Source organism: Oncorhynchus gorbuscha, linkage group LG19 (genome assembly GCF_021184085.1).
Source record: "Oncorhynchus gorbuscha isolate QuinsamMale2020 ecotype Even-year linkage group LG19, OgorEven_v1.0, whole genome shotgun sequence".
Taxonomy (NCBI): Eukaryota; Metazoa; Chordata; class Actinopteri; order Salmoniformes; family Salmonidae; genus Oncorhynchus; species Oncorhynchus gorbuscha.
This window is the reverse complement of record NC_060191.1, coordinates 75,009,392-75,024,771: the sequence shown is the minus strand read 5'-3', so window position 1 is coordinate 75,024,771 and position 15,380 is coordinate 75,009,392. Positions and strand designations below refer to the sequence as shown.

Genomic DNA, 15,380 nt, shown 5'->3' with positions numbered 1-15,380 from the left:
CCTTAATGCTTCCCTCACGTCTGATAGGCTACTCGGGTTATTTCGCTGCCACTACAGGTGTTATTCTGCCCAGTACTCTGTATGCCATGGGCTCTCCTACCCTGTTCAGCTACCCAGTACTCTGTATACCATGGGCTCTCCTACCCTGTTCCTGCTACCCAGTACTCTGTATACCATGGGCTCTCCAACCCTGTTCCTGTAGCTACCCAGTACTCTGTATACCATGGGCTCTCCTACCCTGTTCCTGTAGCTACCCAGTACTCTGTATACCATGGGCTCTCCAACCCTGTTCCTGCAGCTACCCAGGACTCTGTATGCCATGGGCTCTCCTACCCTGTTCCTGTAGCTACCCAGTACTCTGTATGCCATGGGCTCTCTAACCCTGTTCCTGTAGCTACCCAGTACTCTGTATACCATGGGCTCTCCAACCCTGTTCACGCTACCCAGTACTCTGTATACCATGGGCTCTCCTACCCTGTTCCTGTTCCTGCTACACTGTACTCTGTATTCCATGGGCTCTCCTACCCTGTTCCTGTTCCTGCTACCCTGTACTCTGTATGCCATGGGCTCTCCTACCCTGTTCCTGCTACCCTGTACTCTGTATGCCATGGGCTCTCCTACCCTGTTCCTGTAGCTGCCCAGTACTCTGTATGCCATGGGCTCTCCTACCCTGTTCAGCTACCCAGTACTCTGTATACCATGGGCTCTCCTACCCTGTTCCTGTTCCTGCTACCCTGTACTCTGTATGCCATGGGCTCTCCAACCCTGTTCAGCTTCCCAGTACTCTGTATGCCATGGGCTCTCCTACCCTGTTCAGCTACCCAGTACTCTGTATACCATGGGCTCTCCTACCCTGTTCAGCTACCCATGGGCTCTCCTACCCTGTTCAGCTACCCAGTACTCTGTATACCATGGGCTCTCCAACCCTGTTCAGCTACCCAGTACTCTGTATACCATGGGCTCTCCTACCCTGTTCCTGTAGCTACCCAGTACTCTGTATACCATGGGCTCTCCTACCCTGTTCCTGTATCTACCCAGTACTCTGTATGCCATGGGCCCTCCTACCCTGTTCAGCTACCCAGTACTCTATATACCATGGGCTCTCCTACCCTGTTCCTGCAGCTACCCAGTACTCTGTATGCCATGGGCTCTCCTACCCTGTTCAGCTACCCAGTACTCTGTATACCATGGGCTCTCCTACCCTGTTCCTGCTACCCAGTACTCTGTATGCCATGGGCTCTCCAACCCTGTTCCTGCTACCCAGTACTCTGTATACCATGGGCTCTCCAACCCTGTTCAGCTACCCAGTACTCTGTATGCCATGGGCTCTCCCACCCTGTTCCTGTAGCTACCCAGTACTCTGTATGCAACAGGCTCTCCAACCCTGTTCAGCTACCCAGTACTCCCTGGGCTCTCCTACCCTGTTCAGCAGCTACCCAGCTCTCCAACTCTACCCAGGACTCTGTATGCCATGGGCTCTCCTACCCTGTTCCTGTTCAGTACTCTGTATGCCATGGGCTCTCCAACCCTGTCCTGTACAGTACTCTGTATACCATGGGCTCTCCAACCCTGTTCACGCTACCCAGTACTCTGTATACCATGGGCTCTCCTACCCTGTTCCTGTTACTCATGCCATGGGCTCTCCTACCCTGTTCCTGTTCCTGCAGTACTCTGTATGCCATGGGCTCTCCTACCCTGTTCCTGCTACCCAGTACTCTGTATACCATGGCCATCTCCTACCCTGTTCAGCTACCCAGTACTCTGTATACCATGGGGCTGCTCTACCCAGTACTCTGTAACCCTGGGCTCTCCACCCTGTTCCCCAGTACTCTGTATGCCATGGGCTCTCCTACCCTGTTCAGCTACCCAGTACTCTGTATACCATGGGCTCTCCTACCCTGTTCAGCTACCCAGTACTCTGTATACCATGGGCTCTCCAACCCTGTTCAGGTACCCAGTACTCTGCATACCATGGGCTCTCCTACCCTGTTCCTGTAGCTACCCAGTACTCTGCATACCATGGGATCTCCTACCCTGTTCCTGCCACCCAGTACTCTGTATACCATGGGCTCCCCTACCCTGTTCAGCTACCCAGTACTCTGTATACCATGGGCTCTCCTACCCTGTGCTTCATTTAGGGAAACCAAATGAAATCTGTTCAGGAACATCCATAGTAACATGTTTTTACAACTAAACATATTTCCTTAAAGTGCCTCTCTCTGTGTGCTGGAGAATGGAATGAAGGAGAGAGGAGGAGACGGAAACACACAGTGGTGAGATATTCTGTAGCTGAAGGTAATGTGTCGGCCAATAAGTTATAAAAAAATATATTTTTAAAATCCCTATTACTAGGCTAATCAAAATCAAATACAAATTGTAGGAAAACTCTGAATTTGATTAATTTAGACTAGACAATCATTGTTTTAATTCGGGTTTTTTTTGGGGGGGGGGGCTTGGCTTATGAATATGCATGAGCTCTAATTTGATTATGCATGTTTTTTGAATGAATCATCACCTTAGAAACGACCATGTTTCCCACTCAGTTTCAACCTGTTGTTGAACTTTCTTTCTTCAAATTGATCAATTCACAGTGAGGTGAGTTTTAAAATGCACAATACTGTTTTGATGATGTGATTTTCAATAGAAGTTAGAGCCCTGAGTACCAGACCATTAGGACCTGATGGTAGTTAGAGCCCTGAGTACCAGACCATTAGGACCTGATGGTAGTTAGAGCCCTGAGTACCAGGCAATTAGGGCCTGATGGTCGTTAGAGCCCTGAGTACCAGGCCATTAGGGCCTGATGGTCGTTAGAGCCCTGAGTACCAGGTCATTAGGACCTGATGGTAGTTAGAGCCCTGAGTACCAGACCATTAGGACCTGATGGTAGTTAGAGCCCTGAGTACCAAGCCATTAGGACCTGATGGTAGTTGGAGCCCTGAGTACCAGGCCATTAGGACCTGATGGTCGTTAGAGCCCTGAGTACCAGGCCATTAGGGCCTGATGGTCGTTAGAGCCCTGAGTACCAGACCATTAGGACCTGATGGTAGTTAGAGCCCTGAGTACCAGACCATTAGGACCTGATGGTAGTTAGAGCCCTGAGTACCAGGCAATTAGGGCCTGATGGTCGTTAGAGCCCTGAGTACCAGGCCATTAGGGCCTGATGGTCGTTAGAGCCCTGAGTACCAGGTCATTAGGACCTGATGGTAGTTAGAGCCCTGAGTACCAGACCATTAGGACCTGATGGTAGTTAGAGCCCTGAGTACCAAGCCATTAGGACCTGATGGTAGTTGGAGCCCTGAGTACCAGGTAATAAGGGCCTGATGGTCGTTAGAGCCATGAGTACCAGGCCATTAGGGCCTGATGGTAGTTAGAGCCCTGAGTACCAGACCATTAGGACCTGATGGTCGTTAGAGCCCTGAGTACCAGCCCATTAGGGCCTGATGGTCGTTAGAGCCATGAGTACCAGACCATTAGGACCTGATGGTAATTAGAGCCCTGAGTACCAGGCCATTAGGACCTGATGGTCGTTAGAGCCCTGTACCAGGCCATTAGGACCTGATGGTAGTTAGAGCCATGAGTACCAGACCATTAGGACCTGATGGTAGTTAGAGCCATGAGTACCAGACCATTAGGACCTGATGGTAGTTAGAGCCCTGAGTACCAGGTCATTAGGACCTGATGGTAGTTAGAGCCCTGAGTACCAGGCCATTAGGACCTGATGGTCGTTAGAGCCCTGTACCAGGCCATTAGGACCTGATGGTAGTTAGAGCCCTGAGTACCAGGCCATTAGAGCCTGATGGTAGTTAGAGCCCTGAGTACCAGGCCATTAGGACCTGATGGTAGTTAGAGCCCTGAGTACCAGGCCATTAGGACCTGATGGTAGTTAGATAGTTTGGGTACTACCAAAGTATGTCCGGAGTGCATAAGAGGAGATTAACATGACTCAATGGTCACGTACTGCGGTCATGACTCATGACAGTCTGTCCACAACAGCCCTAGTAATGGCTCTATATAGTACTGCATGTTTCACCAGAGTCTGTTCTGAACTTAATTACGAAACTGTGAAAAGACCCCTGGTGGCATGTCTTGTGGGGTACGTATGGGTTTATGAGCTGTGTTAGCTGTGTTAGATGCTTACAACATGTCAAAACCTGTCATTAAGACTGGTTGTGATGCAGTAAATCTTTACTTTGAGCCAGGAGAGATTGCCATGCAGGTTATTGATATTGTCCCTCTGTGTACATTTAAGGGCCTGCTCTGTTCAGGGCCAACTACAATTTGTCTATGTTCTTTGTGGCACTTAACCATATAACTGGTCAGTAGTCTCGGTGTGATAAAAGGCCTTGGGTACTTGTTTAGTTGATCATGATATTAAGAATGCAGAGCAGCTCTATATCTCGGACAGACCTCTCTCCAGTGTAGCGACCATTGCATCAATGATACTCTGAATCACCTATACTCCACAAGGTCCCCAGTCCGGGGTCTCCAGCGAAGGTCCCCAGTCCGGAGCCTCCAGTGAACGTCCCGAGTCCGGGGCCTCTGGCGAAGGTCCCCAGTCCGGAGCCTCCAGCGAAGGTCCCCAGTCCGGGGCCTCCGGCAAAGGTCCCCAGTCCGGAGCCTCCAGCGAAGGTCCCCAGTCCAGGGTTTTCAGCGAAGGTCCCCAGTCCGGGGCCTCCGGCGAAGGTCCCCAGTCCGGGGCCTCCGGCAAAGGTCCCCAGTCCGGAGCGAAGGTCCCCAGTCCGGAGCCTCCAGCGAAGGTCCCCAGTCCAGGGTTTCCAGCGAAGGTCCCCAGTCCAGGGTTTCCAGCGAAGGTCCCCAGTCCGGGGCCTCCAGCGAAGGTCCCCAGTCCAGGGTACTGTCACGCCCTGACCTGAGATATCTCTGTTTCCTTTATATTTTGGTTAGGGTCAGAGTGTGACTAGGGTTGATACGTTAGTTTTGCATTGTCAAGTTTTTTTTGGAAGTCATTGGTTTTTGTAGGTCTAGGTATTTGCATGTCTATGGTGGCCTGATATGGTTCCCAATCAGAGGCAGCTGTGTATCGTTGTCTCTGATTGGTGATCATATTTATTCCTTTTGGTGTTCGTGGGTTCTTGTTCTATGTTTAGTTGCCTGTCTGCTCTACTCATATTAGCTTCACGGTTCGTTTTGTTATTTTGTTCGTTCGTTCAAGTGTTCGTTCTTATAATAAAGAAGAATGTACGCATACCATGCTGCGTACGTTAGTTTTGATCATGATCAACTAAACAAGTACCCAATGCCTTTTATCACACCGAGACTACTGACCAGTTATATGGTTAAGTGCCACAAAGAAGAACATAGACAAATTGTAGTTGACCCTGAACAGAGCAGGCCCTTAAATGTACACAGAGGGACAATATCAATAACCTGCATGGCAATCTCTCCTGGCTTGGTCTCCTCCTTACAACAGCCGTGACAAGTTTAGTCTCCTCAATTTACTCAGTTGCCACATTATTATTATTATTATTATTCATTACAAGATTTAGATGAGGTTTAAGGGTTCAGCGAATGATTTAAAAAATAAATTGCGTTTAGTTTTTTGATTTATTTAGGACAATGTTATTACTTGCCACCCATGCTAGAACTGACTCCAGCTCTTTGTTCAGTGTTGCCGTGATTTCACTTGCTGTGGTAGCTGATGTGTATAATGTTGAGTCATCAGTGTACGTAGACACATAGGCTAGTAGTAGTAATGTAGTAGAAGGTAGTAGTCGTAGCAGTGTAGTAGTAGTCTAGTTGTAGTTGTTGTTGTACTGTAGTAGTAGTAGTCATAGTAGTGTAGTTGTAGTAGTAGTTGTTATTGTTCTGAAGTAGTAGTAGTAGTCAGTAGAAGTAGTAGTAGTAGTAGTAGTAGTAGTTATGTAGTTGTAGTAGTAGTAGTAGCAGTAGTAGTAGTTATGTAGTTGTAGTAGTAGTAGTTGTTATTGTTCTGGGTAGTAGTAGTAGTAGTAGTTATGTAGTTGTAGTAGTAGTAGTTATTGTTCTGGAGTAGTAGTAGTAGTCAGTAGTAGTTATGTAGTTGTAGTAGTAGTAGTTGCTGTTGTTATTGTTCTGTAGTAGAAGTAGTAGTAGTTGTATTAGCTAATTCCTGTTACTACTCACTGACAGCCCTGAGCACTGCAGATCAGTTTTACAACCAGGCATGGAATTTCAGGATTTTGGGCATTGGCCAGCGGGGTAGTAGACCGCAATTCCTAAAAGACGTTCCAAAATCTGTGATTGATGGAAATACTAAATTGCACCTGCATCTCGGGCTAATTTGGCACATTTTCAACTAGCCCAGTCTGAAAAGGTACAAGCAGGCTTAATTTCCATCCCTTCTGACACCCCGTGTAGATAGTAGTCAGATCTACAGAAAGTGCCTACAGTAGCTAGCTTCCTGGAACACAGTGAGGATGGATGCTGACTGGAGATTGAACTGAATGGGTTGTAGGGATCAAGGGTTGGTTTGTGGGGGTCGATCCTCTTTACTCAACTGCTGCAGTTCTTCACATGTTATCAGATTTACAGTGGCTTGCGAAAGTATTCACTCCCCCTTGGCATTTTTCCTATTTTGTTGCCTTACAACCTGGAAGTAAAATAGCTCTTCAGAGAGTTTGTAAAATTTGATTTACACAACATGCCTACCACTTTGAAGATGCAAAATATGTTTTATTGTGAGACAAAGAAAACTTGAGCGTGCATAACTATTCACCCCCCCCAAGTCGATACTTTGTAGAGCCACATTTTGCAGCAATTACAGCTGCAAATCTCTTGGGATATGTCTCTATAAGTTTGGCACATCTAGCCACTGGGATTTTTTGCTGATTCTTCAAGACACAGCAATCTTTAAGTCATACCACAGATTCTCAATTGGTTTGAGGTCTGGGCTTTGACAAGGCCATTCCAAGACATTTCATTGTTTTCCCTTAAATTACTCGTGTGTTGCTTTAGTAGTATGCTTAGGGTCATTGTCCTGCTGGAAGGTGAACCTCCGTCCCAGTCTCAAATCTCTGGAAGACTGAAACAGGTTTCCCTCAAGAATTTCCCCGTATTTAGCGCCATTCATCATTCCTTCAATTCTGACCAGTTTCCCTGCCCATGAAAAACATCCCCACAGCATGATGCTGCCACCACCATGTTTCACTGTGGGGATGATATTCTCGGGGTGATGAGAGGTATTGGGTTTGCGCCAGACACAGCGTTTTCCTTGATGGCCAAAAAGCTAAATTTTTGTCTCATCTGACCAGAGTACCTTCTTCCATATGTTTGGGGAGTCTCCCACATGCCTTTTAGCGAACACCAAACATGTTTGCTTTTTTTTCTTTAAGCAATGGCTTTTTCTCTGGCCACTCTTCTATAAAGCCCAGCTCTGTGGAGAGTATGACTTAAAGTGGTCCTATGGACAGATACTCCAATCTCCGATGTGGAGCTTTGCAGCTCCTTCAGGGTTATCTTTGGTCTCTTTGTTGCCTCTTTGATTAATGCCCTCCCTGCCTGGTCCATGATGTTTGGTGGGCAGCTCTCTCTTGGCAGGTTTGTTGTGGTGCCATATTCTTTCCATTTTTTTATAATGTATTTAATAGTGCTCTGTGGGATGTTCAAAGATTCTGATATTTTCTTATAACCCAACCCTGATCTGTACTTCTCCAAAACGTTGTCCCTGACCTGTTTGGAGAGCTCCTTGGTCTTCATTGTGCCGCTTGCTTGGTAGTGGCCATTGCTTAGTGGTGTTGCAGACTCTGGGGCCTTTCAGAACAGGTGTATACATACTGAGATCATGTGACAGATCATGTGACACTTAGATTGCACACAGGTGGACTTTTTTAAACGAATTATGTGAATTCTGAAGGTAATTGGTTGCACCAGATCTTATTTAGGGGCTTCATATCAAAGGGGTGATTACATACACACACCAGTTTATCTTTTTTAATTATTTTAAATTTTTTGAAAATACGTTTTTTCTTTTTGAATTTCACTTCACCAATTTGGACTATTTTGTGTATGTCCATTACATGAAATCCAAATAAAAATCAATTTAAATTACAGGTTGTAATGCAACAAAATAGGACAAAACGCCAAGGAGGATAAATACATTTGCAAGGCCCTGTATGTCCAGATGATTATGGCTGCTGCCGTGTCTAATCTAACAAAAGTTGTCTGTTTTGATCTTATCCGGGTTTCAGTCTAGCCTAAAGGTCTGATCTGTTAACAGACAGTTTGTGTGTCTTCCACAGTCTCTGGCTGAAGTTGATCAGGAAAGTGAGAGAGGTAAGTACCTCACTGTTACTATCTTGTATAACATCCCCCACGAGTTAACAGCAGAATTTAGAATGATTGAAAATGCTTACGTACGGCTTATGAATGAAGTATGTATGGGTAATGTAGTCCTTATAAGTACCCTTAAAAAACAGTTGTTATTTATATTCTGTCCAGGGTTAGTTATCTGACGGTAGTTGACTTCCTGTTTCCTCCAGGGTGTGATGTCAACGCTCGTCCTGCAGAGACAGCAGAGTCTGACCCCGAGCCTCACTGCCCACATCACAGACAGAGACCCCCAACCTGACACTCCCACCGACAGGGACACTGCCTCGCCACGGGCGACAGTGAGCACCTCGACCCCCACCGCCACCCCGACTGGCACCCCGACCGTCACCCCCATCACCACGCCCTCAGCCTCCCGGGCCGGGTCCTTCAGAGACAACAGCCTGGGCAAGTTAGGACATCAACAGAGAGACAACAGTCTGGGTAAGTCAGGACATTAACAGAGAGACAACAGTCAGGACATCAACAGAGAGACAACAGTCAGGACATTAACAGAGAGACAACAGTCAGGACATTAACAGAGAGACAACAGTCAGGACATTAACAGAGAGACAACAGTCAGGACATTAACAGAGAGACAACAGTCAGGACATCAACAGAGAGACAACAGTCATGATATTAACAGAGAGACAACAGTCAGGACATTAACAGAGAGACAACAGTCAGGACATTAACAGAGAGACAACAGTCAGGACATTAACAGAGAGACAACAGTCAGGACATTAACAGAGAGACAACAGTCAGGATATTAACAGAGAGACAACAGTCAGGACATTAACAGAGAGACAACAGTCAGGACATTAACAGAGAGACAACAGTCAGGACATTAACAGAGAGACAACAGTCAGGACATTAACAGAGAGACAACAGTCAGGACATTAACAGAGAGACAACAGTCAGGACATTAACAGAGAGACAACAGCCAGGACATTAACAGAGAGACAACAGTCAGGACATTAACAGAGAGACAACAGTCAGGACATTAACAGAAAGACAACAGTCAGGACATTAACAGAGAGACAACAGTCAGGACATTAACAGAGAGACAACAGTCAGGACATTAACAGAGAGACAACAGTCAGGACATTAACAGAGAGACAACAGTCAGGACATTAACAGAGAGACAACAGTCAGGACATTAACAGAGAGACAACAGTCAGGACATTAACAGAGAGACAACAGTCAGGATATTAACAGAGAGACAACAGTCAGGACATTAACAGAGAGACAACAGTCAGGACATTAACAGAGAGACAACAGTCAGGACATTAACAGAGAGACAACAGTCAGGATATTAACAGAGAGACAACAGTCAGGATATTAACAGAGAGACAACAGTCTGGGTCAGTCACATTGGTATACTGTACTGTATCTTGTGTTTATTTGTTTTCTTTGTGTGTGTGTGTGTGTTTGTGTGTGTGTTTGTGTGCGTGTTTGTGTGTGTGTGTGTGTGTGTGTATTTGTGTGTGTGTGTGTGTGTGTGTGTGTGTGTGTGTGTGTGTGTGTGTGTGTGTGTGTGTGTGTGTGTGTGTGTGTGTGTGTGTGTGTGTGTGTGTGTGTGTGTGTGTGTGTGTGTGTGCGTGTGTGTTTGTATGTGTGTGTGTGTTGTGTTTGTGTGTGTGTGTTTGTGTGTGTGTGTGTGTGTGTGTGTGTGTGTGTGTGTGTGTGTGTGTGTGTGTGTGTGTGTGTGTGTGTGTGTGTGTGTGTGTGTGTGTGTGTGTGTGTGTGTCTAGGGGGTGGCCACAGACAGTCAGTGCGGTCCGTGCGTAGCGTGGCATCAGTAGCTCCGCCCCACCGCACGTCAGACTGTCTTCGCCACGGTAACAGCAGCGACGCGCGGGCGGTGAGGGCGGTGTGTCTGCTGATGGGAGGGGCAGCAGCCTCCTCCGCTCTGGGTTACCTCCAGTCCTGCTCTCCCTCGTCCCCTCTGACCTCCAGAGCCTCCGGCCTGCAGGATCTGGGCCCGCTGGGCCACGGCGGAGGGGCGGGGAGCTTCTCAGAGATGGGAGGGGGGTCGGGTGGGTCCTTCCATTGTAGTCAGGACGTAGACAACCCCCCACAATTCAACAGCTTCGACTTCGAGGGAGGAGACTCCGACTTTGATGCCTTTGATTGCGGAGGGTTCGCTTTTTAAAGGGCTGTTGATAATATATGATGTTTGAATTACTGTTGTTTACTGTATAGGATCTAGAACAGCCTTAGAAATGTCCTGTCTATAGTTGTTTTTAAATGTTAACCATTTGATTTGGTTTGATCACATGTTCCTGCGTGTTAGTTAATGACGCCTACAGTCTTAATGATCCTAACTTGAACCCCTCCTTAACCAGGGCTGTCCCACACTGACCACCTCTTTTTCCTTCTAGAATAACTCTCTGTTAAGTGTTGTTTGGTCTGGTAACCCCCCTAACCCTGGGGATCTTGTCGGTCTGGTATCGCCCCTAACCCTGGGGGTGTTTGGTCTGGTAACGCCCCTAACCCTGAGTGATATCGGTCTGGTAACGCCCCTAACCCTGGGGGTGTTTGGTCTGGTAACGCCCCTAACCCTGGGTGATATCGGTCTGGTATCGCCCCTAACCCTGGGGGTGTTTGGTCTGGTAACGCCCCTAACCCTGGGGGTGTTTGGTCTGGTAACGCCCCTAACCCTGGGGGTGTTTGGTCTGGTAACGCCCCTAACCCTGGGAGTGTTTGGTCTGGTAACCCCCCTAACCCTGGGAGTGTTCGGTCTGGTAACGCCCCTAACCCTGTGTGATATCGGTCTGGTAACGCCCCTAACCCTGTGTGATATCGGTCTGGTAACCCCCCTAACCCTGGGGGTGTTTGGTCTGGTAACGCCCCTAACCCTGGGTGATATCGGTCTGGTAACCCCCCTAACCCTGGGGGTGTTTGGTCTGGTAACGCCTCTAACCCTGGGGGTGTTTGGTCTGGTAACCCCCCTAACCCTGGGGGTCTTGTCGGTCTGGTAACGCCCCTAACCCTGGGTGTGTTTGGTCTGGTAACCCCCCTAACCCTGGGGGTGTTTGGTCTGGTAACGCCCCTAACCCTGGGGGTGTTTGGTCTGGTAACGCCCCTAACCCTGGGTGTGTTTGGTCTGGTAACGCCCCTAACCCTGGGGGTCTTGTCGGTCTGGTAACGCCCCTAACCCTGGGGGTGTTTGGTCTGGTAACGCCCCTAACCCTGGGGGTGTTTGGTCTGGTAACGCCCCTAACCCTGGGGGTGTTTGGTCTGGTAACCCCCCTAACCCTGGGGGTGTTTGGTCTGGTAACGCCCCTAACCCTGGGGGTGTTTGGTCTGGTAACCCCCCTAACCCTGGGGGGTATCGGTCTGGTAACGCCCCTAACCCTGGGTGTGTTTGGTCTGGTATCGCCCCTAACCCTGGGGGTGTTTGGTCTGGTAACGCCCCTAACCCTGGGTGATATCGGTCTGGTAACGCCCCTAACCCTGGGTGTGTTTGGTCTGGTAACGCCCCTAACCCTGGGTGTGTTTGGTCTGGTAACGCCCCTAACCCTGTGGGTGTTTGGTCTGGTAATGCCCCTAACCCTGGGTGTGTTTGGTCTGGTAACGCCCCTAACCCTGGGTGTGTTTGGTCTGGTAACGCCCCTAACCCTGGGTGTGTTTGGTCTGGTAACGCCCCTAACCCTGGGAGTGTTTGGTCTGGTAACCCCCCTAACCCTGGGGGTGTTTGGTCTGGTAACGCCCCTAACCCTGGGGGTGTTTGGTCTGGTAACGCCCCTAACCCTGGGGGTGTTTGGTCTGGTAACGCCCCTAACCCTGGGGGTGTTTGGTCTGGTAACGCCCCTAACCCTGGGTCTTGTCGGTCTGGTAACCCCCCTAACCCTGGGGGTCTTGTCGGTCTGGTAACCACCTAACCCTGGGTGTGTTTGTTCTGGTAACCCCCCTAACCCTGGGTGTGTTTGGTCTGGTAACGCCCCTAACCCTGGGGGTGTTTGGTCTGGTAACGCCCCTAACCCTGGGTGTGTTTGGTCTGGTAACGCCCCTAACCCTGGGGGTGTTTGGTCTGGTAACGCCCCTAACCCTGGGAGTGTTTGGTCTGGTAACGCCCCTAACCCTGGGAGTGTTTGGTCTGGTAACCCCCCTAACCCTGGGGGTCTTGTCGGTCTAGTAACGCCCCTAACCCTGGGTGTGTTTGGTCTGGTAACGCCCCTAACCCTGGGGGTGTTTGGTCTGGTAACGCCCCTAACCCTGGGGGTGTTTGGTCTGGTAACGCCCCTAACCCTGGGGGTGTTTGGTCTGGTAACGCCCCTAACCCTGGGTCTTGTCGGTCTGGTAACCCCCCTAACCCTGGGGGTCTTGTCGGTCTGGTAACCCCCTAACCCTGGGTGTGTTTGTTCTGGTAACCCCCCTAACCCTGGGTGTGTTTGGTCTGGTAACGCCCCTAACCCTGGGGGTGTTTGGTCTGGTAACGCCCCTAACCCTGGGTGTGTTTGGTCTGGTAACGCCCCTAACCCTGGGGGTGTTTGGTCTGGTAACGCCCCTAACCCTGGGAGTGTTTGGTCTGGTAACGCCCCTAACCCTGGGAGTGTTTGGTCTGGTAACCCCCCTAACCCTGGGGGTCTTGTCGGTCTAGTAACGCCCTAACCCTGGGTGTGTTTGGTCTGGTAACGCCCCTAACCCTGGGGGTGTTTGGTCTGGTAACGCCCCTAACCCTGGGGGTGTTTGGTCTGGTAACGCCCCTAACCCTGGGGGTGTTTGGTCTGGTAACGCCCCTAACCATGGGGGTCTTGTCGGTCTGGTAACGCCCCTAACCCTGGGGGTGTTTGGTCTGGTAACGCCCCTAACCCTGGGTGTGTTTGGGCAGGTAACCCCCCTAACCCTGGGGGTCTTGTCGGTCTGGTAACCCCCCTAACCCTGGGTGTGTTTGGGCAGGTAACGCCCCTGTATCCAAAGTGAAAACCTTTTGTCAGCTGTGTTTCTGTCATCGTTTCCATCTTGTACTTTTTAAAATTCAATATCAGAAGTTAGAGTTGTGATACATTCGTGAGTCTGCAGTACTGTAAAACTACTAATACTAATTGTAATATACTGTACATCAAACTACTACCACTACTACTAATAATAATAAACTGTACATCTGTCTCTCTGTTCTCCTCAGATATTATCCGACTCCACTCTGAACCATCTCTCCTTTTACACTGACCTGCCTCCCCCTCCCCCCTCTTCCTCCCTCCTCCCCCCCTCCCTCCTCCTCCCTCCTTCCCCTCATCCTCCCTCCTCCCCCTCTTCCTCCCTCATCCCTCCTCCCCCTCCCTCCTCTTTCCCCCTCCTCCTCCCTCCTTCCCCCATCCTCACTCCTCCATCTCATCCTCATCTTCTCTCCTCCTCATCCCCCCACCCTCACTCCTCCATCTTCTCCTCATCCCTCATCCTCATCCTCTTTTCTCTTTCCTCCTCATCCCCATCCTCTCCCCCTCATCCCCCATCCTCACTCCTCCATCTCCTCCTCATCCCCATCCTCACTCCATCTCCTCCTCCTCATCCCCCATCCTCACTCCTCCATCTCATCCTCATCTTCTCTCCTCCTCATCCCCCACCCTCATTCCTCCATCTTCTCCTCATCCCTCATCCTCTTTTCTCTTTCCTCCTCATCCCCATCCTCTCCTCCTCATCCCCCATCCTCACTCCTCCATCTCCTCCTCAACCCCATCCTCACTAATCCATCTCATCCTCATCCCCATCCTCACTCCTCCATCTCCTCCTCCTCATCTCTCCTCCTCATCCCCATCCTCACCCTCCATCTCCTCCTCCTCATCTCTCCTCCTCATTCCCCCATCCTCCTCCTCCATCTCCTCCTCCTCATCTCTTCTCCTCATCCCCCCATCCTCACTCCTCCATCTCCTCCTCCTCATCTCTCCTCCTCATCCCCATCCTCACTCCTCCATCTCCTCCTCCTCATCTCTCCTCCTCATCCCCATCCTCACTCCTCCATCTCCTCCTCCTCATCTCTCCTCCTCATCCCCATCCTCACTCCTCCATCTCCTCCTCCTCATCTCTCCTCCTCATCCCCATCCTCACTCCTCCATCTCCTCCTCCTCATCTCTCCTCCTCATCCCCATCCTCACTCCTCCATCTCCTCCTCCTCATCTCTCCTCCTCATCCCCATCCTCACTCCTCCATCTCCTCCTCCTCATCTCTTCTCCTCATCCCCCCATCGTCATCCTCACTCCTCCATCTTCTCCTCATCCCCCATCCTCATCCTCTTTTCTCTTTCCTCCTCATCCCCATCCTCTCCTCCTCATCCCCCATCCTCACTCCTCCATCTCCTCCTCATCCCCACTCCTCCATCTCCTCCTCATCCCCATCCTCTCCTCCTCATCCCCCATCCTCACTCCTCCATCTCCTCCTCATCCCCACTCCTCCATCTCCTCCTCATCCCCACTCCTCCATCTCCTCCTCATCCCCATCCTCTCCTCCTCATCCCCCATCCTCACTCCTCCATCTCCTCCTCATCCCCACTCCTCCATCTCCTCCTCATCCCCACTCCTCCATCTCCTCCTCATCCCCCATCCTCACTCCTCCATCTCCTCCTCATCCCCATCCTCACTAATCCATCTCCTCCTCATCCCCATCCTCACTCCTCCATCTCCTCCTCCTCATCCCCCATCGTCATCCTCACTCCTCCATCACCTCCTCATCCCCACTCCTCCATCTCCTCCTCATCCCCATCCTCACTAATCCATCTCCTCCTCATCCCCATCCTCACTCCTCCATCTCCTCCTCCTCATCCCCCCATCGTCATCCTCACTCCTCCATCTCCTCCATCCTCACTCCTCTCCTCCTCAAATAATCTGCATTTAAGAGGTGTTCAACAAAAAGAGAGAAAGAGAGAGTGGAACATATAGGACACGGTGTGTCTGACATGTGACAGGGGATTGTAGAATAGCAGCATACAGGACACAGTGTATCTGACATGTGACAGGGGATTGTAGAATAGCAGCATACAGAACACAGTGTATCTGACATGTGACAGGGGATTGTAGAATAGCAGCCAATAGGACACAGTGTATCTGAATCACAATGTAACACTGAAAGCCTTGATT

The 15,380-nt window shown here is 49.9% G+C and overlaps 1 protein-coding gene across 2 annotated transcripts in view; it reads left to right on the top strand.

The window, feature by feature from the left end:
- Positions 1-12,912, top strand: part of si:ch1073-83n3.2 — a 46,738-nt gene extending 33,826 nt beyond the window's left edge. For both annotated transcript variants that reach the window (XM_046316560.1, XM_046316559.1), the window contains 3 exons: positions 8,238-8,271; positions 8,478-8,748; positions 10,059-12,912. In XM_046316560.1, the coding sequence (XP_046172516.1) occupies positions 8,238-8,271; positions 8,478-8,748; positions 10,059-10,459 (706 nt within the window). In that variant the 3' untranslated portion in view covers positions 10,460-12,912. The remainder of the gene's footprint in view (positions 1-8,237; positions 8,272-8,477; positions 8,749-10,058) is intronic.
- The last annotated feature ends 2,468 nt before the right edge of the window (positions 12,913-15,380 follow it).